General features: G+C 41.7%; 3 protein-coding genes across 7 annotated transcripts in view; 1 reads left to right on the forward strand and 2 right to left on the reverse strand.

The window, feature by feature from the left end:
- LOC133505151 (collagen alpha-1(XXVI) chain-like) overlaps positions 1 to 17,025 on the reverse strand; it is a 31,296-nt gene extending 14,271 nt beyond the window's left edge. The window contains exons 1-4 of one of the 2 annotated variants that reach the window (XM_061828128.1): positions 16,814 to 17,025; positions 16,017 to 16,101; positions 12,782 to 12,904; positions 12,475 to 12,578 (exon numbers count right to left, since the gene is read on the reverse strand). In XM_061828128.1, coding sequence (XP_061684112.1) covers positions 12,475 to 12,578; positions 12,782 to 12,904; positions 16,017 to 16,101; positions 16,814 to 16,871 — 370 coding nt within the window. In that variant the 5' untranslated portion in view covers positions 16,872 to 17,025. Of the gene's footprint in view, positions 1 to 12,474; positions 12,579 to 12,781; positions 12,905 to 16,016; positions 16,139 to 16,813 lie in introns of both variants that reach the window. The other variant, XM_061828126.1, reaches the window with a different exon arrangement.
- A 147-nt stretch (positions 17,026 to 17,172) lies between these two features.
- srprb (SRP receptor subunit beta) lies at positions 17,173 to 21,172 on the forward strand. The gene is made up of 7 exons (XM_061828134.1): positions 17,173 to 17,436; positions 17,707 to 17,801; positions 17,922 to 17,999; positions 18,732 to 18,814; positions 20,161 to 20,297; positions 20,375 to 20,429; positions 20,502 to 21,172. Exons 1-7 carry the CDS (start codon positions 17,190 to 17,192, stop codon positions 20,710 to 20,712), a joined length of 906 nt encoding a protein of 301 aa, XP_061684118.1. The 5' UTR covers positions 17,173 to 17,189; the 3' UTR covers positions 20,713 to 21,172.
- Positions 21,173 to 21,324: 152 nt separating this feature from the next.
- Positions 21,325 to 26,457, reverse strand: wdr53 (WD repeat domain 53). 4 transcript variants are annotated; one of them, XR_009796159.1, is made up of 4 exons: positions 26,254 to 26,396; positions 25,495 to 25,984; positions 23,856 to 24,978; positions 21,325 to 21,465 (listed from the first exon to the last, which is right to left on the reverse strand). XR_009796159.1 is itself a non-coding variant. In XM_061828131.1 (4 exons), exons 2-4 carry the CDS (start codon positions 25,981 to 25,983, stop codon positions 24,384 to 24,386), a joined length of 1,005 nt encoding a protein of 334 aa, XP_061684115.1. In that variant the 5' UTR covers position 25,984; positions 26,254 to 26,396; the 3' UTR covers positions 23,572 to 24,383. The 4 variants fall into 4 exon arrangements, 3 of the variants coding, with proteins under 3 accessions (XP_061684115.1, XP_061684114.1, XP_061684113.1); XM_061828131.1 differs by lacking the exon at positions 21,325 to 21,465 and having other exon boundaries at positions 23,572 to 24,425; positions 24,505 to 24,978; XM_061828130.1 differs by lacking the exons at positions 21,325 to 21,465; positions 26,254 to 26,396 and adding an exon at positions 26,403 to 26,457 and having other exon boundaries at positions 23,572 to 24,978.
- Positions 26,458 to 26,557: the final 100 nt, after the last annotated feature.

The raw sequence follows: 26,557 nt of genomic DNA on the forward strand, positions 1-26,557 counted from the left end.
GCATACAGGATGCTAACAGTGGCCGCTGTGGTTTTCCGTGTCACTGAAATAGGACGCCAAGTACCCCCGCGTCTATGAGTCTCCTGGCACATTAATCCAGTCCTGCGATGTGCTGGATGTTCATGGGTGTGGTTTCTCAATACGTTGTTTCAATCTCTTGAATCTATTCTTTGGAGCGCGTCCCACAAGCGGAAGCGACAATCAACAGCTCAAATGGCTCGCATTCCAAAGGATTCATCAACCCAAACAATGAAGCTTGGTCAACCGCAAAGGGAAGGGATAACCCCATGTAGGCTGTTTGTTGTGACTGGGTGCACAGAGGCTCCGCTGTGACTGAGGTAGATGAAAGTGGCAACGCGAGGTTAAGAGAGTGAGCAATCATCAACCCTTGATTTTGTCGTTCATGACTTACATTAAACGGGAGAGCCTAGTGGCTGGTCTTGGAGTGCATATAAAAACTTCTCAATTGATCAGATTTAAGGATTTTGATTAGTTTACTAGTAGAGGTGGGAAGCTGCTGATGTGTATGGTGTGGTGTGTGTGTGTGTGTGTGTGTGTGTGTATGGCCAGTTACGCGTTACTGAGTAACTTGTTACTCAAATATGACCACTTGTGATAATCTGATTTTTTTTCTATCCTAGTCAATGTTTGTAACTGTGAGTGTTAGGACAAGTCACTCAAAAAAAGTCGAGGTACTTAAATTTACTGAAACAGAAAGCTTTAATGAGTAATTAGTAGTAAAGAACACCTAAAACGGTCTGTCAATAAGTTGTGTAGTCACACAAAGGAATTGACTGTGATGTAACTACACTAAACACAATCTCCAGTCAAACGAAAACGGAAGTGCCACACAAGAACAGTCCGATAGGACAGGCGAGTTACATTCACACACAGTGAAGAAAATGAGTATTTGAACACCCTGCTATATTGCAAGTTCTAAAATTTTGATATCCTGGAGGGGTCTGAAATTTTCATCGTAGGTGCATGTCCACTGTGAGAGAGATAATCAAAAAAGAAAAATCCAGAAATCACAATGTATGATGTTTTTAATGATTTATTTGTGTGATACAGCTGCAAATAAGTATTTGAACACATGAGAAAACCAATGTTAATATTTGGTACAGTAGCCTTTGTGTGCAATTGCAGAGGTCAAACATTTCCTGTAGTTGTTCACCAGGTGTGCACACACGGCAGGAGGAATTCTGCCCACTCCTCCACACAGATCTTCTCTATATCAGGCTAGGCCACGGCAGAACCTTGATATGTTTATTACGGAGCCGGTCCTTGGTTTTCCCGGCCGTGTGCTTCGGCTCATTGTCATGTTGAAAGACCCAGCTATGACTCTGACTCGGGGAAAGCGGTTGTTCCCCAAAATCTCACAATATATAGCCGCAGTCATCCTCTTGTTAATACAGTGCAGTCGCCCTGTCCCATGTGCAGAAAAACACCCTCAAAGCATGATGGTATCACCCCCATGCTTCAAAGTAGGGATGGTATTCTTGAGATAGAATTCATCATTCGTCTTCCTCCAAAAACGGTTAATGGAATTACAGTATGACCAAAAAGTTCAATTTTTGTCTCATCTGACCACAAAACTTTCTCCCATGACTCCTCTGTATCATCCAAATGGTCATTGGGAAACTTGAGACGGGCCTTGACATGTGTTGGTTTAAGCAGGGGAACCTTCCCTGCCGTACATGATTTCAAACCATGACGTCTTTGTGTATTACCAACTGTCACCTTGGAAACCGTGGTCCCAGGTGTTTTCAGGTCATTGACCAAGCCCTGTCGTGTAGTCCTGGGCTGATTCCTCACCTTTCCATAGGATCATTGAGACCCCACGAGGTGATATCTTGGATGGGGCTCCACCCAGATTGAGATTGACCGCCATGCTTCTTCCATTTTGTAATGATTGCTCCAACAGTGGACCTTTTTTCATCAAGCTGCTTGGCAATTTCTCCGTAGCCCTTTCCAGCCGTGTGGAGTTGTACAATTTATTCTCTGGTGTCTTTGGACAGCTCTTTGGTCTTGGCCATGTTACAAGTTGGAGTCATACTGATTGTATGGGGTGGACAGGTGTCTTTATGCAGCTAACGACCTCACACAGGTGCATCTCATTCAGGATAATACATGGAGTGGAGGTGGACTTTGAAAGGCGGACTAACAGGGTCCGAATTCTAGCAGATAGACAGGTGTTCAAATACTTACTTGCAGCTGTATCACACAAATAAATCGTTATAAAATCATACATTGTGATTTCTGGATTTTTCTTTTTAGATTATCTTTCTCACAGTGGACAAGCATCTACGATGAAAATTTCAGATCCTCCATGATTTCTAAGTGAGAGAACTTGCAATATAGCAGGGTGTTCAAATACTTATTTTCTTCATTGTATGTCTGTAAGTAGGGCTCACATTGTGTCCATCTTTAAGTTATGTTTAATAACGTTTTTGTACCCTGGTTAATGCAACTTGTGAAGCTGGTGAATGCAATAAAGAAAAAAAATCGTCATCTCATTTATTTAAAATAAAGTAACCTGTAAAGTGAATTACTTTTCAAGGTAACCAGGGAAACACTGGTAAGTGGTGTGAAGGTAAAACAGCAGACACTTCTTTCGTCTATGTCGTCAAGCATTTCATACGGCCCAGCAGTATGTTGTGTTGCTGTGTGAAAGCCCACATTGGTGCAGCAATATTTGAGTTCTAAGTAAAAGGCACAGGTGGATAAAATGGTTTCTTCTGTTACAGTTCGGCAAAAAAGAAAAGCCAGAGTTTGCTTTGTTTCAAGTTGTATCTATCAGAATAGAAACAAGCACCTCTACCTCACAAACAGTATGATTAATTTCTGCTTTCCAGCGCACTTAAGCTCCTTTCTTCACTGCTAATGAGCTACCTTGTCTTGTCCAGTACCAAGCCATTTTTTATTATTATACCATAAAAGACACACCGCAGGAAAACATGAGAAAAAAAATGACTGTATATTAATCTAGCGCACGTCTGAAACAGAGCAAAAGCGTGGTGTGTATTCTGAAAGGATTTATATTTCTTGGTTTGGAATTTCATTATGTCGAGCTTGAATACAAAAATTTCCCTTGTCTTCCTACTGATGATGATGTTTACAAAAAGACCGCAGCAAATGTGGTCGTAGTTGGAGCCATAATTACTCCAAAGAAATAGAACAGCGCTATTTTTCTTGGAATTTATTCAGCTCATGGGAAAAGAATCCATATTAGGTTATGCTCAGTGAGAAGCCAATTAAACAACAACAATAAAAAACAAACTATTGAGAATAATTTGCTCAGAACAAAGACGATGTGGTCAAGAGGTGGGTGGTCGTCCATTAGAGTAAATTGATGAAACAGACCATAACTGTGCACATTGTCTTGAATCCTAATCGCGATGAATGCTAGTTTTTGGTGATAAACTGATGAGAGACATGTCTGTACTTCCCCCAGGGAGGCAGCTTTATTAGAGGCTCTTGAAACAAACATTTAGACTAATTTCATGAATTGTCTGTACCACTACAGCACAACAGAAACGGCAATGGAAAGGGACAGGACTGGACATTTTACCAAGTACACCTCAGCGGAGAACCTCAAATAACCTCCAAGAAGATGGACTGCATCCCACACTAGTTCCAACCACAGAGTATTCAACTATTGCTTGGCATCTAAAACAACTGGCATGAACACACACATACAGGCAAGCAGAAACACACTTACACACATCCTGACAAACAAATCATACTGTCAAAATCTCTTTCGGTCACACACCCATTCTCACCACAATATGACAGAGTTGAGAGCACTATTTCTGAAAACCTTCCTGGAAGTGCACACTGGCATCAGTTAGCATCTCCACCATGATACCACTTGATAGATCACAGGCCATTTCAATCAAGGAGACTTCGCAAAAACATTTTGCTAGACGTGATGCAATGACAAATTAACCCCGATGCCAAATCATCTCATCATCTGGCACCGTCAGCCAGCCTTTCAAGCCTTTGACCACAGGACGAGACGGATGGGCCTGATGGTACAGACATGCACTCATCCTCAATTAATGACACCATCTTGCGTGATTTTGCAGGGGAGCATCAGCTATTATAGAATGCAATTAAAGGCAAAATTATTGGGGTTTGATTGATTTCACGGTGTATTCTGAAAGGGTGGAGACAGCAATGAAGAATGGCACACTGCAGCTACTTTTATGTCATCGGGGCGCATTTTGAGCAAATGTAAGGAACAAATTCTGCATTCAAAGACACACCACCAGCTAGTCAAACTCCCCCCAAAAAAACAGTGCAATGAAAGCATCAGTCAGAATTAGACAAGAATAAGGGGGGGTTATCGGGATTGGTTTCTTCTTAGGGAGAGTCATTTAAATCAGTAGGCCTGAGTGCAGTGGAAAAAAACAGACCACAGCAGCAAACTGGGGGCTGTGGAATATCATGCTGCAGTGTCTGGGGTAAACTCAAGTTAGAACATGTTTATATTAGTCATTTCTAATTGGTTCTTTGAACAGTGAATGACCAGTAAAGCTTTGCATCACATATATTGTATTAACTATGCTCGGTCTCTGGCCTTTTAGTCATCCCTTGAGTCAGGACACAGACTCACGGTGTGGCAGCATTTTAATTCTACAGACCCTGTTTGTGGAACAGCCTTCCGAAGAACCACAAGACTGAAATCCTGCAGAGAATGTTCTTGTTTTTAAGAAAAGGCTCAAGACCCACCTTTTTTACTTCTTTACCTTCACTTATAACTAATACTTGTTTTACTTACTCCAGCATTTATTTTACCGTTAATTTTGTCCATTCAGTGGGAGCCCTTTGCACTGGGAGCTGTGATGGGCTATGGTCATAGTTCTGCCTCTTGGGGTCCCCGATTGGCAATAGTGCAGCCGCTCACTGCGCTACTGCACAGGAGGCACTATCCTGGCAGCCTGTAGCTGCAACCCAGTGCAGATAGGGCTCTAGGGATGCCCTGTACGGAACCGCAGGTTTTTATGCCATAACTGTTACTTTTAACCTGTATGTGTGATCATATGTATCTTTGTGGACAAGCCGTAGGTGGGCTTGATTTTATTTTTATTAATGTCTTTGTGTTGCATTTCTTTTTTGTATGAACAGCGCTTACAAATAAAGTTTGACTGGGAAATAGGGGTTGAATGGCAACAGATTTTTCATCGTTGACACTATCAGGTGGCACTGTGGGCGTCTCGTTAATAAATCTCCCTCACAATTCTGAGGACCTGGGCTCAAATACGGCCTTGCCTGTGTGGAGTTTGCATGTTCTCCCTGTGCCTGTGTGGGTTTTCTCCAGGTACTCCTGTTCTTTCCTGATCACAAAAACATTCATGGTAGGTTAATTGAAGACTTGAAAAAAAAAAATCTACTGCGAACCCCAGATGGGCATGTATGGAAATAGGTACTGGTACCAGGTATTGATTTTGACAATGGAAACGCAACAAAAAAGCCTTAGAGTAGGAAAACTGTGTTGAGGAGAGTAGGTACACTGCACTGGAAAAGAGGAATAAAAAGGTTTATGTGTCCCATTTTGGTTAGCGGTGTTGTCCTGTGAACAGGACTTATTATGTAATTGCAGTTCAGTGTCAATATGGTGTTGAGATGGGTGAAGCATTTGCAGTGGGAAGGAAGCACTGCAGTTTTTGTTGTCTTCTTTTATCTTTTTTTAGGGGCGGGAGTGGTGGCCTGCTTCTACCATAATTATCCCACAATTAAGCACTTTTTGATAGACAGGTAAATTGTGCTCGCGCCCATGATCAAAACGGATAATTTTGAAGGTTCTGATTACTGGAGAAAGCTTCAGCAGTAAAATGAACCTATAATCCTTATGGATTTCATTTATATTCCACATAAGTTGACTGGTTGGGATAGTTGGGGAAAAAAATGACACAAAAGGACAACACTTCAAATATGGGAAGTAGCATATTTCCAAAGGAGGTTTAAAGCAACAAACAATTCCTTCACACAAATTAACAGGCAAAGTTAATGGCTGGTTTTGACCCCCCCACCCCCCCCCCTATAAAAATGAGAACATTTCATGCACACATATGGCTCTTATCATACTTATAAACCTTTCCCAAAAAATGTTGTGAGAACTTAACCTGCTTAACTGGAGTAGATGCAGACTGAAGGAGTAACAAAAGAGAAAGAAAACATTACAATGCCACTAGAAGGACCCAATGAGAAGATGCTGAAGGAAATGGAAAACACAGAAGGAGCATTGAAAGGAACATCATCCATCAGGCACATGAGAGCAGGAACAGCTGAGCGTTAGCAGGTTAAGGGTTACGGTCTGACCTATATGTGAGCACAACCGGAGATGTAATAGAGACATCACTCATGTCCTCGCGTTGTCGAAGTTGCAGTCTACAGAAGCACATGTGGGATATGCATCTGTTTTATTGCTTTACCATATATCTACAGGACATTGGAACTATGTGATATACTATGTGAAAGGCAGTCAGAAAATTGCATTGTTCCTTCTGAATCTTGAGGTCAGGAATTGGCCAGGGAATCCATTCCAGACTTGTTGCTTTCCTCAAAGTTGGAGTAATGTAACCTCACAATTGGGAACCACCACCTAGGTTTGCTAGTTATTGGAAATGATCCATAGCCTCGATGGAATGCTTTTGACATACTGTAACAACTCGGACACAGAGATTTCTAAATATCTCTGGGTTCATTTTATTTACATCTAAGACCTTTCATGCCAAAATGCTTCTAAAAATTCCAAATTCGAAGACTAGATGCATGGGTTAGTAGCCTTTAAAAGATAAAACCTCTCTAGAGCTCGTGTGTCCCTATACTCATTTCGTAAGACTTTAAGGCCAACTACAACCCCTTGATTTTTGGCATGGTCATCATCCACCATGACCAAATACCTCCATATTTGAAGCTCTAAACACTTACTCACTCGGGTTCTATGATACAAGGAGAAGAAAAATACGTTTCATCATGATGATAAATTGCTACATCATGGATTGTAAACAAGAAAGAGAGGTCAAATAATGTAAAAAAAAAAAAAAGATAAAAATGGGAACAGTGTACTGTCAAAATGAGTCATTACCTCCTTTATCACTGCTTGTTAAGTATTTTTGACCTTTTTCTCCTTTCTCCAAGAACAGTACAAACACCGAATTAGGAGTCAAAGTCTACTCCCAAATATGCTGTCTTCGGAGATATTATCAAAGTTGTAATAGAGGAAGCACACAAAGGGTCAAGGGTATTCTAAAATACTATTAGGCTACTGATGTAGCTCTCAACCATGGCCACAAGATTTATGAAGGTCCATGTGATTGAAAGATAGAATATGATAGGGGAGTATGAATGTGATTTGCTAATTCTGAACACAAGCACATCTCCAGTTTGTCACTAAGTATCTGTAACTAGATAATTAACCAGTGATGAGTGACGTGTTACTCAAATATGATGACCTTTTTCGGTAATGGCTAATTTAACTTTACTGCGTGACTCCAACGCAAAACGAAAGCAAAGCACATTTATTTATAGAGTGCATTTCCTACACAAAGTAACTTGATGCGCTTTACATGATTAAAAGCATTTAAAAAATAAAAACAAAAGATAGCTTGAAACATTTAAAACAGGGATATATACATTATGTGGGTGCTCACACACACACACACACACCACACACACACACACACACACACATCATATATACATACACTGTATATATACATAACTATACCTGTGCAGACAGTTTCCAAAAAACTTAAATATCATGGAAAAGTTTATTTCCCTAATTCCATTCAAAAAGTCAAACCCACAGATTGTACTGTAAATTCAGGGCCCCACAGTTTAAAGAATTTCAACTGCAACTGCAGACTTCACAATTGGCCAAAAAAGCATCAATGGGGCGGAAAGAACGAGAGAAAAAGCCATGAAAATAGCAAGAGGCATAGACAGGAGGCAAACTCGCCAGCTTGCTGGAACATCCCTTTATGTGCACATGCGCAGTGACACATGTCTGAAAAGGCTAGGGATTGGTCAAGCCAATTGACACCATCGACGTATTGGGCACATCTGCTTCATGGGGTATCATCAAGAGGCAAATGAGGGGCTCCAGACCCAAAAACAAAAAAGAACTGACAAGCAAACATCTAGGAAATCTGGGCTTCTATAACTCCCAGGCAATGCCGCAACCTGATTGGCTCAATGCCACACCGCATCCCGGCAGTGATTAAAGGAAAGAGATTGCTAACCTAGTATTGAAGATTAACGTATCGTTTTGAAAGTACCATATTTTGATTGATTTACTCTGTGCACTCCTTGGTATATCTTCCATTTAATGTGAGCACTCCTGGGCTTATGTTCCACTAGAATTTGTTTTATTCTATTCAGGACATAACTCATTTGTTGATTTATGGACCAGTAGTACAACTTTAAAGTCAATTCTAAAGCTGACTGGATGCCAAGTGTGGAGACTTTAGAATTTGAGTAATATGTTCTGACGAGTTAGTTCTGGTCAGAACCCGAAGTATTGACCAATAACCAGATTCAAGTCACTATGTTACTATTTTTGTCATTCTGCTTCATGAAAAGATATCATAGTTGCTTTCTCGAGGGCATCGAACAGTGTGGGGGGATTTGAATGGTGTAACACGGCACCATGCACATGGGGGCTTGGGGTTTTGTACAGTTTCCAAGATTTGTTTATTTAAATATATCAGTTGTAAAAACTCAAATGTTAAGATAAAACTAATTCTGTGAACATTCATTAATAAGGTTGCTTTAATTACATTGAAACTGAGACTATCTATTCCCACCTTGCAAAAAACTAAGAATAATAAAGCAAAATGGTTAAATCCACCTGGTAAGACTCACAACTGACTACAAAATGACTCTTTTGGCTGCCTAATAACTGGTCTTTCCTTTCAACATAATTTTATTAACTTCCAATAAAGTATTGGCAAAACCGTTGACTGTTGTCACGTTTATTAATACAAGTGAGGCCACGTTCCCAGAGAACTGACACCTGTGGTTTTTGTAGCAGCTGGGGGACAATGAACTAGGAACCCCTTCATGTATATGACCCAACTCCTCTCTTCCTTCTGCCAGTCAATGACATCAGTCCCTTTTTAAAAAAAGTGTACTTAACAAAATCCAACGTGGTGTTCCAGCCCTCCGTATGGCTATGATTCTCCCGCGCTCTCTGTCAAAATAGACTGCAAATCAGTTTAGTCAAGCTTTAATACTTCATCACACTCCTGTGGCCACTTTGTTCTTCAGTGAATTATAATCGTTGGCAGTACAGAAAAAGAGGATATAGCCATACGTTAATCTTTGTGTGAAATAATAGCCAGTCCAAAGCAAAAATTGGTTTCCAACAGCTTTGTAATAAAAGTCTCTTGATTCCATTAGGTAATGTGTGCTTTCTTAGGCTGGAGAAAATCCTGCCTTTCCAAGTCCAACAATGATAATTATGACTAACGGGCTAAATTTGAGTGTTGAGGTCATTATCAACAACTTTGAGCAGGCCATGCCAACGCTTTGAAAGCAAGATTTATGCAACAACGCACAGGCTAAAATATCGCACCAAGATACTGTGTTCTTTTAACACAAATAAACCTCTAAGGTTCAACACAATCTTTTCTGGGGCCCAAGTTGATCTCCACTTTGTCCCTTAGCAAACAAAGACAATTGAATTCCTGTAAAATTTAGTCCAGGGGCGCCCACAGTTTTTTTGCACAAAGATCTACTTTTCAATCAGCCAGCGTCTCGCGATCTGGCGACGGAGGGGCATTGCAGCAACTGCCGTGAAGAAAGCAAGAGACAAACTGTAAATAGGAAGCTTGCTTGCTCGAACATGCCTTAATGTTCCCATGTCCAGAAGCGTGTCAAAAGTGTCCAGGACTGGTCAAACCGAATGTTAATCAATCTACCAATGCAATCGACATATTGGCCACACCTGAATCAAGCGACGAGATGGATGATAGGCAGATGTCTTTTTTTGTTAGTTTGTTTTTGAGCACGGGGTCACGATTGACCGTAACCAGCATGGAGATCGACGCATTGGACACCAATGATTTAGTCTATTAAGCACAGCTAGTAAATAAAACATTTGAATTGTTATTTTACTAGCTTACAAGCCACACATATCACATATACAAATATCCTTCCTCTAATGACATACCATTGATTTATAATACCAATACAAACGCTTCAATGTATGCAGATTTATATGAACAGATAGAGCTCATTGAAAAATTCATGAACAGTAAACACAATTTAAAGAAAAAGTAGTTAAGAATAGACGAGAAAGAGACGTTCCTGAGATCAGGAAAAATCAGCAAATATGTTGTTCTATCGTTCACACCCCTGGTATAAGGTTGATTTTTAAGATATTCAGAAGATCTACTCACTTACTGTCATGACCTTCCATGTTGGAAAGGAGAGCTAACAGGTGCCAGTGCACCATTAAGCCCTTTATTGAATCTTGTAAGAACAGTAAGACAAAATAGCCTCACTTACACAAAAGCTGCTGTTTACCACAGCTCTCCACTGACACTCAGAGGCTGACTCGCCGATGTGACGTACCACACTCGGCTTCGCCTCTTAAAAGTACAGACATGTACGCAGGACAGACAATACCGTTAGTATTTTATATTAATTTTATGATTTTCGGGGGGATTCAAATAAATTATGATGGATTTGAAAAGTGTGTTTGAGCATGTTTAAATCTGTTTAAAAACTACAGAATAATGATTTTTTTCCCATGTTTCTCTACATTGCATATTTTCACCTTTTCCGCATTGGTATGGAAGGCATTCCAAGCAATACAGACGCTCCTCAACTTCAGTTTTAGTTATGTTCCGAACGTAGTGTGTAAATGAATGCCAGTTGTTCCTGTACATTCAAGTAATCTATGACCATTTGATACTCTAATAAGAGATCTTTCTGTTTTTAAATGGTATTGACGGTCGACTGAGGCATTTGGAAGAAACGTGCAACGTTCACATGTTTTTCACCAGCATCAATTTTCCTGATAATAGCCACCTTTGTTTCAAATGAGATGGCTTGCCGCTTCTTTTGATGACCACTATCACTTGCAGACCTTCGCTTTTGACCAACCATATTTGCTCAGGGTTACAAACACGCAAAACAATGTATATGTAAACACAGAGATCAGATACGACATCTTAACACAAGGGTAACACGCTATGAACTGGGAAGAGGTAAGGCACATTCAGTCTGTCATTTGCGCCACGTAGACAATGGATCCAGTGTCAAATGTAAGATCGTTTGAAACTCTCGGACTACGGAAAGCGCGCTAAACTCCAAAATTCACTCACAATTTTTTTTTTTTTTTAATTATTTTAGTCAGTTCAAACGTAAAATTGGAAAAGCGTAAAACGAATGAACGTAAGTAGAGGAGCGTCTGTATATTGGGATTAGCTGTTAGTTGCGTCATGGTTTCAGGCATTAAAAGAACAAGCAATTAAAAACCAGTTTGAGCATAAAAACATTAACTGTGCAGGTTTAAGCAACATTTTAACATTCTTAACTCAGGCTGCAACTCACAGTTATTTTGAAAATTGATCAGATGATTATTTTTAAACTTTAACTGTTGAGAGACTAAAATTTTGAAGATTTAGACAATTCTAAGTTTACAAAAAAAGTCTCTAAACATTTCAATTCCCAAAATATTAATTAATTTAATAATCAAGTTATGTACAGTATACACAAATAATTGTCGCTTAGGGGAAGCACAGTGAATGACTATGACTGGTTAGGCACAACTGCCTCACATTTCTAAGGACCCGGGTTTAAATGTGGACCTGCCTTTGTGGAGTTTGCATTCAGTTTGTATTCAGTTAAGATGAAGTCGAACTGTGTTTGTCTGAGTGGTTCTGACAACATTGAACACAAAGTACTCTGCATGCACACATACGCACACAAACACTTGTGTATAACCACCAGATTGTTCCACACATTCTTCACACTGACTGGCTTGGTCTTTACTGGCCGCACTGTTTGAGGTCTGTGGTATCTAAGAACAGCAGTGGTCATCATTGAAATTCTACTCTCACAGCTCTTTTTACTGCCGCTGTTGGACATTCCAGTTTGTTTTTTATTCATTCATTAATTCAGTTGACTCAATAATATTGATGGTTGACAGAGTACTATTTTGCAGGGGTACATATTTAGCAGGAGTAGAGTGAGACAAAAGAGAAAGCAGGGTTTATATATCTACGGACTTAGAGTTAATCTAAAACAGCCTTCCTATAAACCAGCAGTCATCTCAAGGGACCACCTGTACAGTAGCACAATTAGCCAGCTAGCTACACACCAACGGACATTTACTGAAGTTCAGGAAACCGCCTGCTGATGGTAAAAAGTCGGGTGTAGCCTTGAGACACACTTATATGCACACTGTGCTTCCTGCTTTGTATTTTTTGCCAGGAACAATAACTAGATACAGCTCACCTTCACGGCACTCCTTGCCAGAAAAACCCGGGCAGCACCTCCACTCCAACGCTGTTACCTGCTTGTAGGACACCACGAAAGATGGTCTGAGGACGGTCCTGTAGCTGGTAAAAAAAAAAAAAAAAAAAAAAAAAAAAAAAAAAGAACTTAAAACCATACATGCACTTATTAGAAGGACAGTCTGAGAAACTTAGGACTTGAGGTTCAGGGAAAGACGTAGTCAAAGTGGAATAAAATCATACTGACAAGTTGCACAATGTAAAAAAAAAAGCAGAAAAGTGTGACAAAAATCATAGAGCGACAGTACCTGAGGACTTTGGAGCAAGTTGCGGGCCAGCGGCAGGTTTGAAGCACCCTCTGCACGGTGGGTTGGCTCCCATTCTGCACCTGACAGGACACGGTCTTGGACACAGTGTACTGACACCAGTTCCTAAAATGGAGAATGGCAGAGGTCGTGTATTATACACAAAGCAGCATAAAATCTAGGATGGACACCAAGCGACTTATCCTAATGCAACTTAAGAGGACCATCACGAAAAAATTACACTTGGTGACTCTTCGCCACACCGTAAGTGATTGAGCACTGGAGATCAGCCGACACATTGTAAAGTAGAAATTGTGATACATCGGGTTTTGTAGTTCCTTACGCAATACACTGTGCTCTATTTCTTTCTTTTTTGTGAATTTTTAACCAAAAAAAGCCATGGCGGTCACCTGGTTAGCGCGTCTGCCTCACAGTTCTGAGGGCCCTAATTCAAATCTGGTCTCGACTGTATGGAGTTTGCAAGTTCTCCTTGTGGCAGCGTGGGCTTTCTCTGGGTTATCCGCTTCCCTCCCACGTCCCAAAAGCATGCATAGTAGATTAATCGAAGACTCTAAATTGCCAAGAGGTGTGAATGTGAGTACAAACGGTTGTTTGTTTATATGTGTCCTTTGATTGGCTTGTGACCAGCTCAGGTGTTCCTTGCCTGTGGCCCAGAGTCAGCTGGGATAGGCTCCAGCACAGTGAGGATAAGAAGTATGGAAGTGAATGAATGATTGAATCATAAAAACATGGTGGTGTCGAAGATGAAGCAGATTGTTCGAAAGAGAGGAAAATGGGTGAAACGAAAGCAAACTGTGGATACATTTAGAGGCTTTTAGCAATGATCCATTGCCCCAATCACTGATTCCACCAAAGTATTTGGGTGATGGACTCTCTGAAATTCGCTTTCTAGGGACAGGTACGTATGAAATTAGAAGTAGAGTTGACTATTATTATAGAACCTGGGCATTTAAAGCACAGTGATTACATTTATGATTAAATACTCCACTGACACATTCCTAAGAAAATGAGTATTGAATATTGTCTATTCATAATCGTCACAAGTTCAACTTTTAAAATGGAGAGTACTGCCAATAACCTTTTGAACAGCTATGGGAAAATATGTCTTTGAACTCAAGATTGTTTAGTTCCAATCCATCCATCCATTTTCTTTACTGCTTATCCTGTTCAATGTTGCAGGGAGCTGGAGCGTATCCCAGCGCCTTTGGGAAAAAAGCAGAAGACACCCTGGAGATGGACAACTTTTCAACTTCACACCTCACGGGACCCGTGCTGCCTGCGCCAAAGTCAAATGAGTGGACTGCAGGTTCTCCAAGTATTTACATGTTATTTATGGTATTGCCACTGTTTGTTTTTTTCAAACATGCAATGAAGCGTGAACAGTTTTATTTTGGTGTTTTATTTCCAGAAGGCGTTCTATGTTTTTTTTCAAAGGTTGTATCTTGGGGGAAGCACGTTGGGTTATTGGTTAGGAGGTCTGCCTCACAGTTCTGAGGTTTGGGTTCAAATCTTGGATATAGCCATCAAATGCGGAGTTTGCATGTCCTCCCTGTATTCGTGTGGGCTTCCACCTACACTCAAAAAACGTGCATATTCGAGACGCTAAATCACAGCTATCAAACTCAAGGCTCGGGGGCCAGAGCTGGCCCCCCCTTATGATTTTATGTAGCCCGCAAAGGCAAATCATGTGTGTCAACTTCCATGATTCTTGTTAAAATCGGTACCAAAATTTCAAATTGTCATATCATGGATGATAACGAGATATTGCAATCCCCTTTGTGTTACCAAACATCAACAATCGTTGAAAAACCCATTATCCTTGATTTCTGATTCTAAACCTAGTTCATAAATTTCACGAGTAAATATGATAAAGTGATTAAAGATTTCTGTGGTTTGACAGTCATAATGGCCCTCTGAGGGAACTACAATCTGGAGTTGACACCTTTGCTCAAAATTATCCATCGGTGTGAATATGAGTGTGAATGCTTGTTGTCTGTATGTGACCAGGAATTGACTGACAACCAGTACTGTGTGTACTCTACCTGTATTTACCCCAAAGTCAGCTGGAAATTATTGGCTCCAACCCACCCACTAGCCTAATGAGGTCAAATGCTATAGAACATTGATGAATGAATATATTTCCTGAACACGCATTACTCATAAAAAAAATTAGATTGGATATTTTTTTTTACACATTTTGTGTAATGAAGAAAAAAATTCTGAAAACATCAGCATGAAGTGAGAAATTGTATTACGTTTGTGAATGAATTCTCTTATCACTCTCGCTGACAAAAAATATTTTCATTTGTCCGGTAGGTATCATTTTGCACACAGATTAGCCAAGTTTAGAAACTAAGATAAACTGGTAAAGCGTTGGCCTCACAGTTCTGGTGTATCCCTCCTCCTGCCTGTTTACAGCTGGGATAGGCTCCAGCATTCCCCGTGACCCTCGTGAGGATAAGTGGTGAAGAAAATGGATAGATAGAATACGTTAGGTTTATCTTTTTTGTTGCGCTGTTGGCTGTCAAAACCGTGCAGACGGTCGCAAAGAAGTAACTTTTCACCAGTAAGTGTGTTTCAGCTTCACCTTCATAATTAATTATTATATATTTATCGCATCATTTTCCATAACAATGTGTGTATGTTTACCATACTTTTTGCCGTGACCAGAAGTCAGAGTCTGTTGACCATGGCGGAACCAATGATGGAAGCAGAGTGCGCAGTCCAGTTTTTATTCTACGTCATTGATTTCAACCCATCAATAAGTCCACCCAAAAAGATCAGAAAATACATAAGAGTCATTGATATTTTGCAATCCACGTTAACAATTAAATGCATCGGGAATCACACTTAACATTGCAGTGCCGGACCAGGACTGGCATCGCTTTTGCATTCTGGGACTTGTAGTCATTAACCACAAGTATTTGCCGCCTGCTTTTCATTGGTACAGGTATGCATGTATTTCGGCTTGTCCCGTTAGGGGTCGCCACAGCGTGCCATCTCAGATGAACGCTCATATTTGTTTGGCACAGTTTTTACGCCGGATGCCCTTCCTGACGCAACCATTCTGCATTTATCCGGGGAGAGAGCTGTAGCCTATTCCAGCTCAGGAAAATAAATTTAAAATAACACAATGCATTCGGATGATCACCAGTTCTGTCGGCTGTTAAAATATTTCAAATAATAAACGCATGAGATTGTGCAGGTATATGCTCACCTGAGTTGGGATCCGGAGACGGAACCGGGCGGCCTAACGGAGGCACTCAGCCGCGGTACGACGCGCTGCCGCTGCACGGTGATACCTGGGAGCCGATAAACAAAACCTGTTCCCAGCGATACCTCAAATAAACACGCAAATGAGCAAAGCGTCAACAAAAACACTAAAGCCATGTTGGTTAGGTTTTTTTTTTTCTAAATGAATTGAATTCCGGCTGTAAACTGCAAATGACAAGTCGACGTCCTTGTGAATTAAAATATCATCTTCAACGCGGTGGTCATCTGAGTATGTCGCCGACTTGAAACTAAGTGGAGCTGTCACGAAGCCTCTTCATATATACCGTTGTAGAATGTGGCTTTCTGACGTGTGCGACATTGTGCGGAGTCAAATATCCAGTGCGTAAAAGGCGCCTTGGATGCGAGACAAGGTCTGAACTCAGTGCGTAAAAGCCATTGCTAAGTCACCGTCTAATTACAGGAACCCCATTCGGAATGAACGTAGAAACCAAAACCGCTTCTTGTCTTTCCCATGAATAATATGACACAAACAGCAAACTCTTACAAACCCATAAATATAAATCGAATGGAACACCCAGTGCGTAAAAAAAACGTAATTTAATACCCATCAAATCACAGGAACTAATTAGGAATTAACCAGGGAACCTAAACCATCATTTTGGGGATTACCGTGACTCAAAAGTCACTGATTTGACGCTTATAAACACATACATAATTAATGCTCAATAATAATCTAGAATATATGATAAATCGCCCAGTGCGTCAAACCTGATTACGTACTTGGTAGCGGTCTAATTCCAGGGAGCTCATTTGCCATGACCGTGGCAAGCACACCCATTCGTCATCTTTACCCATAAAGATGCATTAATGAATGAAGTTGACAAAACGCCTAGTGGTAATTAAAAGCCATTCGACGTCACTGTCTTATTTACCAGTACAACATTAGGGTTTAACGTGGCAACCAAAACAACTTCTTGTCACTTCAATGAAAAGAAAGGCACCGATATAGTTAATTTGATAAAACTACGCCGTATACATTGCGTTAAATGTAAGAAGTACGACTTTTACCGCACATTTACGCCACATTTTTGTTCATTACAAACTCAATGTAGAGGGGGGGGGGGTGCGTTAGGAAGCAGCGCCGCCAACAGGTAAAATGGCGTCAGTACAGATCCTTCCGCCAAGAAGTAGACGTGTCCCAAGCATACTGCTCACGTTTAACAAGCGTCAACGGGGAGTTCGATTGATGGAGGCGGACATCACCGGCAACATGGAAGGGAAAACGGACGCGGGCATCTCACTGGAGCCTTACATCGAGGCAGTGCGCCAGCAGCTGGAAGACCAGGACCCGCTTTTCCTCATCGGGGTCCTCGTGGCTTTGGCTGTTGTGATCATCACTTGTGGTGCGGTAGTATGCTAACGCTAGCCTAGCTGGCTAACAGCCTAATGATATATATGTTTTTTTGGGTTGTTTTTTTTTTTTCGGGAAAGTTGGCTCGTGCCTTTTTAGATACATTTTAGCATAATTCTGAGCTTTACCCAACGCATATTTGTTAAAGTGCCCAAGTGTTGCCTTTGCTGAATTGCTGGGCTACGACACTAACGGCTAAGCTACCGGAGCGTGGTCTTCAATTTCCCAAGCATTAACGGCCAGCCCTTTGTCTGTCCTCCAGTTTTCCTCAAGTACTTTCTAACTAGTAAAACCGTCCAAAGTGCGGTGTTGCTAGTCGGGTTGTGCGATGCGGGCAAGACTCTTCTCTTCAGCCGAGTGAGTAGATGCCAAAGCCGGCTACGCGGCTTGGATTCACCTGTTCAATACGGATGAGCAGACAATAGACCCAAGCCTTCATAGACGATTAATGTTTATTTTTCCATCTTCTTCTTTCAGCTGCTGTCCGGGAAGTTCAAACGGACTCAGACCTCTGTTACAGACAGTAGTGCTCCCTATAAAGTGAAAAATGATAGGGTAGGTTTTATCATTTTGATAGAACTGATAACCACATTTAGCTGATTGTATTTTTGTCACTTTACAGAGAGTAAAATATTTTTGCTGCATTTATATCGTTTTTAGATGACTAGATGATGGATTCATATGCCATATATTACTTTAAGTACTTGTTTCTTCAGAATAGTTTTTCTTGGAATTTTACCATTTTTCCAAATATAACGATTGATGACTTTCATCATATCAATACTCATGTAGGATCGTATTGGTAGTACCTTTATCCAAAAATGTCAAATTTTCTAGATTGGATCCCAGCTCATTGTCTAAATTGCCCGAAGAAAAGAAACAGAATGCAGTTGTGGTCTCAGTCCAAATATCCATCAGACTATCAATATTGCATGAAAAACAGTAATATTCAGATTTACTAACATGGAGATGCAAAAGTACACTTTCTTACTGCCTTCTACCAATATCGCAACCTGTGAACTTCATTTTCTGGGATGTTTGGCCCGGTCCCTGAAAGAATCAGGAAAAGTGATGAATCTAATAAAGGACTGCCCTCCATATGTCAAAATCGGAATGAAACCTTGATTCAGACCAGAACAGTTCAGTATTCACATGAATGATTCCACCTATATTCAGTTATGCACCTTAAATTAAAGAAGAAAAAAAAAAAAAGTCCAACCACTCTGGGTGTCAATGCATCAGTTGGTTAACGCATTGACCATGTGTTTTTTTTCCCCCCCGGTTCAGAACACCATCTGGACTCTGATAGACCTACCAGGTCATGACAGTCTACGGCCACAATATTTGGAAAAGTTCAAAACCGCAGCCAGGTGAGAAGAGAACATGTCTGTAATACAAAAATATGATGTGTTTTAATAAGTTTCTTGGCAGCTTTCTGTTAAAATGCACAAAGGATGAATGGTTACAGCATACCTAATAAACTTGTTACATTTAGCTTCAAAGCATTTGTTTTGGGGGGTCCCAGTTCTTTCTTATGCTGATGCAGAGAATGGCTTCCTTTTCTATGACAACCAGATCTGTTGCATTCTTTGACCCCTCGACTGCCTTTCCCCCCCAAAAAATCCACGAACAACAGATCTAGTGAACTTTGGAGACTCCCTCCATTGCAAATGTTCATCGTGCCTTTGCATCCAGACTGTAAATGGTATATGCCTTACCATAATGGTTAACCGCATCCAGTTATTTACCGTAACCGACTTTTTTCAAATGCTTTCAACACTGCGGTGATCCGGCGCTAGCGTCAAACTCTGTGTACCAAGGCTTATAACCAGGTGAGCTTCGTAGGCCGGGAATTACGGTAGTTTGACATCTAATGGGTGGGTAGCCACGACAAAGATCCAACAATTTGTATACAAAGAACCTTATTACTGTAATTTCCAGCCTACAGACCGCACCAGATTATGAACCTCGCCCAGTACATTTGTAAAGGAAATACCATTTGGTACATACATAAGCTGTGCACCTGTGTAAAAGCCGCAAGTTCCCACATTAAAACACGAAATATTTACAAAGACAGTACACAGAAATTTTCAAGACCTTAGCTTAGTGTAACACAGCAACAAAATGTTAGCACGAACAGGGCTGGTTTAAAAAAAACAAAACAAAAAACATACTGGTAGAAAAACAAAAAACAGTAGCACAGGACTAAGAGCCCGTTAAAAAAAAAACAAAAAACAAAAAAAAAAACAGCCGCGGTAGCAAAACGGTAGCACAGCACTAACAGAGCCTGTTTTAAAAAAAACCCAAAAACATACCTAAATCACTGAGATGCAGCAGAAACACACTAGCACGGCTCTAACAGAGCCAGTTAAAAGAACATATTGGTACAAATCACTGAGATGCGGCAGTAACAGCAGCAGCAACACGATAGCACAGCGCTAACAGGGCCAGTTAAAAAAAAAAAATCCATTAAAAGTCACTTCCTGGCATATATATATTCCACTGGTCTCACTCTTACCTTTTTCCGCTCAAGTGCCCCCTTGTGACCATTAAAAAAAAAAAAATGCACAAATCAGCCAGCTCACCGTATAAGCCGCAGGGTTTATAGCGTGTGAAAAACGTTGCGGTTTATAGACCGGAAATAACATTTTTCACGTCGCCAAGTCACTGCCAACGACACAACCTTACAGCCACCCCCATCTCCCCTTATCTCTAGAGCCATTGTGTTTGTGGTGGACAGCGCCATTTTCCAAAAGGAAGTCAGAGACGTCGCCGAGTTCCTGTACGTTTTGCTGACCGACGCAGTACTCTGCAAGAATGCCCCCACGGTTCTTGTGGCATGCAACAAGCAAGGTGCAGACTTCCAGTTCGCAACAAGTGCCCCTACCAACTTGCATCCAAAACTGACTGTAACATATTCTCCTTTTTAGATATCACCATGGCAAAATCAGCCAAACTGATTCAGCAGCAGCTTGAAAAGGAGCTGTGAGTTAAATAGATAAGTGGAGACTTATTTGTACACAAGACATTTTTTATGTCCCCTTCTTTCTGTCGTAGGAATACATTACGGGTGACTCGCTCGGCGGCTCTCAGCTCACAGGACGGCTCGGCGTGTGGAAGCGTGTACCTGGGCAAGAAAGGCAAGGACTTTGAGTTCAGCCAGCTGCCCATGAAAGTGGAATTCCTGGAGTGCAGCGCCCGCGGGGCCAAAGGGGAAGAGGGCGACGCCGACATCCAGACCTTAGAGAGCAGCCTAGCTAAACTGTAAAAGAAAAGTGAAGATCTCGTTGGCAGCCACCATCCACACGGAAAACATAATCTCGCAACACTTGTAAGGATGACCACCCAAAGATTCTATCAAGTCCAGTTAGACTGGGAAGGTCCAATTTGCTTGGAGGAGAATCATGGAATGACTACTTGCTTTGCAGCGCAAATGTAGTCGAGAACATCATGCTTTAACATGACAATAAGACAAGTACAGTACTGATACATTTGCTGTATTGCAAACAAATTGTGGACAGCCTAAAGAAATCACGGGTGGATACGCTTGTCCTTTCCTTATCGATGGAAAGATTTGCCTTTTTATTCTGACATGTTTTAGAGTAGTATGAATATGTGGGATTGTTGTGAAGAATTTGTAACGACTGGTAGTTTACAAAAGCATTTTCTTAGTTGTTGTACAAAATGACAATACGGTCTAGATAGAATCAAATAAACCTCAAAGAGCACCACGTTTGTTAGTCACTTATATGGGGGAAAAAATAACAATTTCAAAACTTTGCCCCATAGGAATCTTTTTCCTGCCTCAAATTGTCACCATCATAAAACATGGAGGCAAAAAAAAAAGCACAATTACGCTCAGAAGAGTGATGTGTTGTAAATTTCTGGTTCTATGGTTATCACGGACTAGTGATGACTTTCTGCTTCACATTTTTTTAATTGCTGGGTTTAAATCTTACCTCCAACCGTTTTGAAGGTTCTCATAGTCCTTGTCATTTTCTCCAGGCAGCTTCCTCCAACACTGCAAAAACAAGATGGACAATTTAAGGTGAAAATGTGCATATAACTTGAACTCTAGTTCTCTTTGACTTGAGTTCCTGGAACATTGTTTGAACTCCAAATTGTCCAATTTTTGGAGGGGTGTTCTGGGATTTTGGAGGTTCCAACTAAAATTGGATTAGACTGGTGTTCAGCACAAAAACAAACACTTTCCAGAATTGCCTTTGGGTACTAACAAAGCTGTTTGCACAGAAATAAATAGTAACAGGATTAATATGGCATCCATCCTAAAGTGTCCCATCTATGTGAATTATAAACAGCGTCCTGTTTATCACAAACATTGCACACTTTGTTATAACAAACCACAAGAGTATTTCCTGTTCAGTGCTATCTAGAGAACAGCCAGTAGGTGACAGGAAGGACTCAAAAAGAGGAGTCTCTTGCAAAATATACAGTAAAGAGAATAAGTAGTTCAACACCCTGCTACATTGCAAGTTCTCCAATTTAGAAATCATGGAGGGGTCTGAAATTTTCATCGTAGGAGCATGTCCACTGTGAGAGAGATAATCTAAAAAGAAAAATCCAGAAGTCACATTGTATGATTTATTTGTGATACAGCTGCAAATGAGTATTTGAACACCTGAGAAGACCAATGTTAATATTTGGTACAGTAGCCTTTGTTTCCAATTACAGAGGTCAAATGTTTCCTGGAGTTGTTTGCCAGGTTTGCACACACTCGAGGAGGGATTTTGGCCCACTCCTCCACACAGATTTTCTCGAGATCAGATTTTCTATTGGGTTTAGGTCTGGAGACTGGCGAGCCCACGCCAGAACCTTGACATGCTTCTTACAGAGCCACTCCTTGGTTTTCCTGGCTATGTGCTTCGGATCATTGTCATGTTAAAAGACACTGCCGCGACCAATCTCCAATGCTCTGACTGAGGGAAAGAGGTTGTTCCCCCCAAAAATCTCATAATACATGGCCACTGTCATCCTCTCCTTAATTCAGTGCAGTCGTCCTGTCCCATGTGCAGAAAAACAGCCCCAAAGCATGATGCTACCACCCTCATGCTTCACAGTAGGGATGGTGTTCTTGGGATGGAACTTATCATTCGTCTTCCTCCAAACACGGTTAGTGGAATTATGACCAAAAAGTTCCATTTTGGTCTCATCTGACCACAAACCTTTCTCCCATGACTCCTCTGTATCATCCAAGCGGTCATTGGCAAACTTAAGACGGGCCTTGATGTGTGCTGGTTTAAGCAGGGTAACCTTCTGTCTTAGTGGATTACCAACAGTCACCTTGGAAACAGTGGTCCCTGCTTTTTTCAGGTCATTGACCAAGTCCTGTCATGTAGTCCTGGGCGGATTCCTTTCTAAGGATCACTGAGACCCCACAAGGTGATATCTTGCATGGGGCTCCACTCCGATTGAGATGGACCGTCATGTTTAGCATCTTCCATTTTCTAAGGATTGCTCCAACAGTTGAGCTTTTTTCACCAAGCTGCTTGACAATTTCTCCGCAGCCCTTTCCAGCCGTGTGGAGTTGTACAATTTTGACTCTGGTGACTTTGGAGTGCTCTTTGGTCTTGGCCATGTTACAAGTTTGAGCCTTACTGATTGTATTGTGTGGACAGTTGTCTTTATGCAGCTAACAAACTCAAACCGGTGCATCGGATTCAGGATAATACACGGAGTGGAGGTGGACTTTTAAAGGCGGACTAGCAGGTCTTTGAGGCTCAGAATTCTAGCTGATAGACAGGTGTTCAAATATTTATTTGCTGCTGTATCACACAAATCGTTAAAAAAATAAAAATCATGCATTGTGATTTCTGGATTTTTCTTTTTAGATGATCACTCATTGTAGACATGCACCTACGATTAAAATTTCAGACCCCTCCGTGATTTCTACGTGGGAGAACCTGCAATGTAGCAGGGTGTTCAAATACTTATTTTCTTCACTGTACATACTACAAGTTCATCTATGCCAGTGATAAATGGTGACACGTAGAAGGCAGAAGGGACATAAAACCTGCGTATCCATCCATTGTTATTCATTTATAAATACCAGCTTTGTGTTCAAAGCATGAACCATCATGGAAAAAAAAAAAAAAAGGTCTACAAACTGTTCAATCCTACTCCCAATTGAAGTTTACTCTCAAACCAAACATAAAACTACAACAAAGTATTTAAAACGACAAGACTTTTGTCTTTAAGTCCGCTAACTTCATGGAAACACAATCAGAAAGGCCATAGACGGGATACCAAATTTGTAAGTATCAGTGTTTTAACCCTTTAAGCAATGGACAATTGAAAACTACCTGTGGAGCAAAACATGTAAACACATGAAATTAAAATACTCTGGTAAATACTGTTTACCGGCACCAAAGAACAACTATTACTGCAACTTACTGAGCAACTGTGGGCAGTTCTAACCCCCAGGTGGCCAAGGCGCACACTTCAAAAAGATCAGCACATCGATAGAAGTAAAAGAAAAAATGTTTGAAGTTAAGAGGATGGTGAAAACAATTGACATACTGTATCTCAATATGTCAGTGGCTGATGGATAGAAAACAAAGTGTGGAGTCTCTGTCGATGAAAAACTTGTGTAGCTCGTTAACAGAATGACCATTTCAATCAGAATGACAAAAAAAAAAAAAAAAAAACCCGGCTATTACAAACAGCCTTTTGAAATATTTAACGCTCTCTATTATTCTCACCCGATTCCGATATTTTTGTAATAGTCCAGTTTGGTGTCACATCATGGTCCTTACTTGGAGTTTTTTCCCTATGAGGAATCACAAGTGCTGATCGTCAACTTTGTTATTTTTTTTTTGTGGGTGTGCCATGAGATATTTCTAATGTAAAATTCAGTCCGTGTAGGTAGATGCAAGGATGACTGAAGCAGCATCCTCTACGGCTCAGCCAGAGGATAAACAGTCAGACTTGAACTCTGATCGGCCACAAGCAGACTTGGCGTTCCTTTGAGCAAAGCAGGACACAACCAGTTAATTTTGTCCCCATGGTTGATGTTCACCTCGGGTCCAGACTTCTCCGTCACCTCCACGTCAGCCTCATGGTCCTCTCGTGCCTCCTCTCCTTTTCTCTTGGCCTTGCTTTTACCCTTCCTGCGTGGGGCGACCGCACCCTTGATTTTGGCCTTCCCCTCTGGAGTAACCACGGGGTGCTTGCTGACGTCCCACAGAGCCACGCGGCCGTCGTTGCCCCCCGAAGTCAGCCAGTACGGGTGCGAGAGGAACGGGACGAAATGAGCTTGGGAGGCGCCCTGGCTGTGCGCCTTGAGCGCCCCCTGCTGCTCCAGTTTGGAGCCATTGCCGACCCGCATCAGGTGCACCCGGCCATCGTCTGCGGCGCAAGCTACGATGTTTCCGCAGCTGGCCACTGAGACGCAGTGGGCCAGGGGAGGGTTAAAAAGCTGACCGGGACGCTGCAGGCGGTCATCTTCGTCCTCTGCTATGTCCTGGAGGTTGAGGGTCCAAAGGGGCCGTGTCTTCTGCAGACCCCACAGCATCACCTGAACCACGAAAGTACAAAAACCACAAGTAAGGATCTGGACAATGAAAGATTAAAATTGGCATTTTGCCTCTTTGTACCATTGCAATGAAGTTCAAATGAAGCAATTGGCAGACAAAAACTGGTCCATTGTTCTCCTTCCTTTCCTTGACCCACTTTGATATGGAGTCCTTGTTTCTCTCAATAATAAATTTAGTCTATATACTATCATCCTTTCCATTATTATAGGTACCCTCAGAATTCTTCAGGCTTGCTTTCACCCTGTATCTTTCACGTTAAACTCATTTTTATATTCAAAAGTTGCTCCCCAGCATGAGTTCCTGTAAGGAAATATCAGCCCAGCTCTCTCGTCAAGCCCTCTCAGAGCAGTTAAGGTTAGCGTGTTGGGAAGCATTCCTCCCAGTTTGCGAGGAGCCAGGAAAGGATGGATGTGGCTTTTTTGTTTTTAAACATCTTGGAACTGATTGATTGGTGATTTTGGCAAGATAAATAATGACATTTTGTGTCATGTTTTGACCTGCATGTCCAGTCCAGCGGACAGCACGTTGTTGGGCCTGTGCGGCCTAAAAGCCACCGAAGAGCAGATGTTGGTGTGTCTGCGAAGTGTCCTGCACACTTTTCCCTCGGGAAGTTCCAGTATCCGGACCGTCCCGGAGTCGTCGGCCAGCGCCAGAGTCGAACCGCTCTCGTTCAGTGCCAACGCGTTGATCTCCTCCTCCCCAGCATTGGCGAACTCCTTAACGGCGCCCTTCAGGTTCCGGGGGTCGAGCACGCTGACCGTGCCGCCGTGCGAGGCGTAGAGCAGGCTCGGCGCTGCAGGAGAAAACACGACACTGGTGCAGTCATCCCCGCCCAGGAGGTCAAGGTGAGCGACGACGCATCCTTCTTGGCTCCAAATGGCCACCTCGCCGCCTTCTGAACCTGAGGCGACAAGTGTCTCCGGGCCTGGGGATGCGCACACGCACAAGATGGCGGTGGAGTGACCCTCACGCCACAGCTTGGCCATGCTAAGAGAAAAGGAAAAGGCAGGATTGTGCTAGCTTTAGACACGCTTTTTCATCCAGGAAGCTATTCTCAGGGGATACGAATAGCAGTTGAAAAAGTGGCTGGCACTCCTTTTAATAGTCCAAACCATTAGTATCAAACACAAATTATAACACCAAAACGCTTTAATATCACTTGCTCTTTATCTCTTTACAGAGGACTGTCAAACATTATTTCCATTATTTATGCTCTTCCACGCGCAGACAAAAATATTCAGCCAGCTTGTACTTACGTGTACAATAACCGCTTAGAAGATCATAGCATTCGTTTTGTGTTTGTTACGCTCTTGCTAGCTGTGATTTTGACAAGATAAAAGCAGGAAACATTTTAAAGAAGCAAACCACCACGTGTCCTTTCTCGTGATGAGGTTTTCACACGTACTTTCTAGGCCGGACGCGCCCTGTTCCAACATTACTGGCGCCAGGTCAGGTGGTACTGCCATATTATTGGCTATTGTATCCTGCAGACCACGCCCTACTACTTCCGATAGAAGAAGTCGGTCGCTGACGTTTCCCACAAAACCTCACCCATCCTAA

The sequence above is a fragment of the Syngnathoides biaculeatus genome, chromosome 8 (genome assembly GCF_019802595.1).
Source record: "Syngnathoides biaculeatus isolate LvHL_M chromosome 8, ASM1980259v1, whole genome shotgun sequence".
Lineage (NCBI taxonomy): Eukaryota > Metazoa > Chordata > Actinopteri > Syngnathiformes > Syngnathidae > Syngnathoides > Syngnathoides biaculeatus.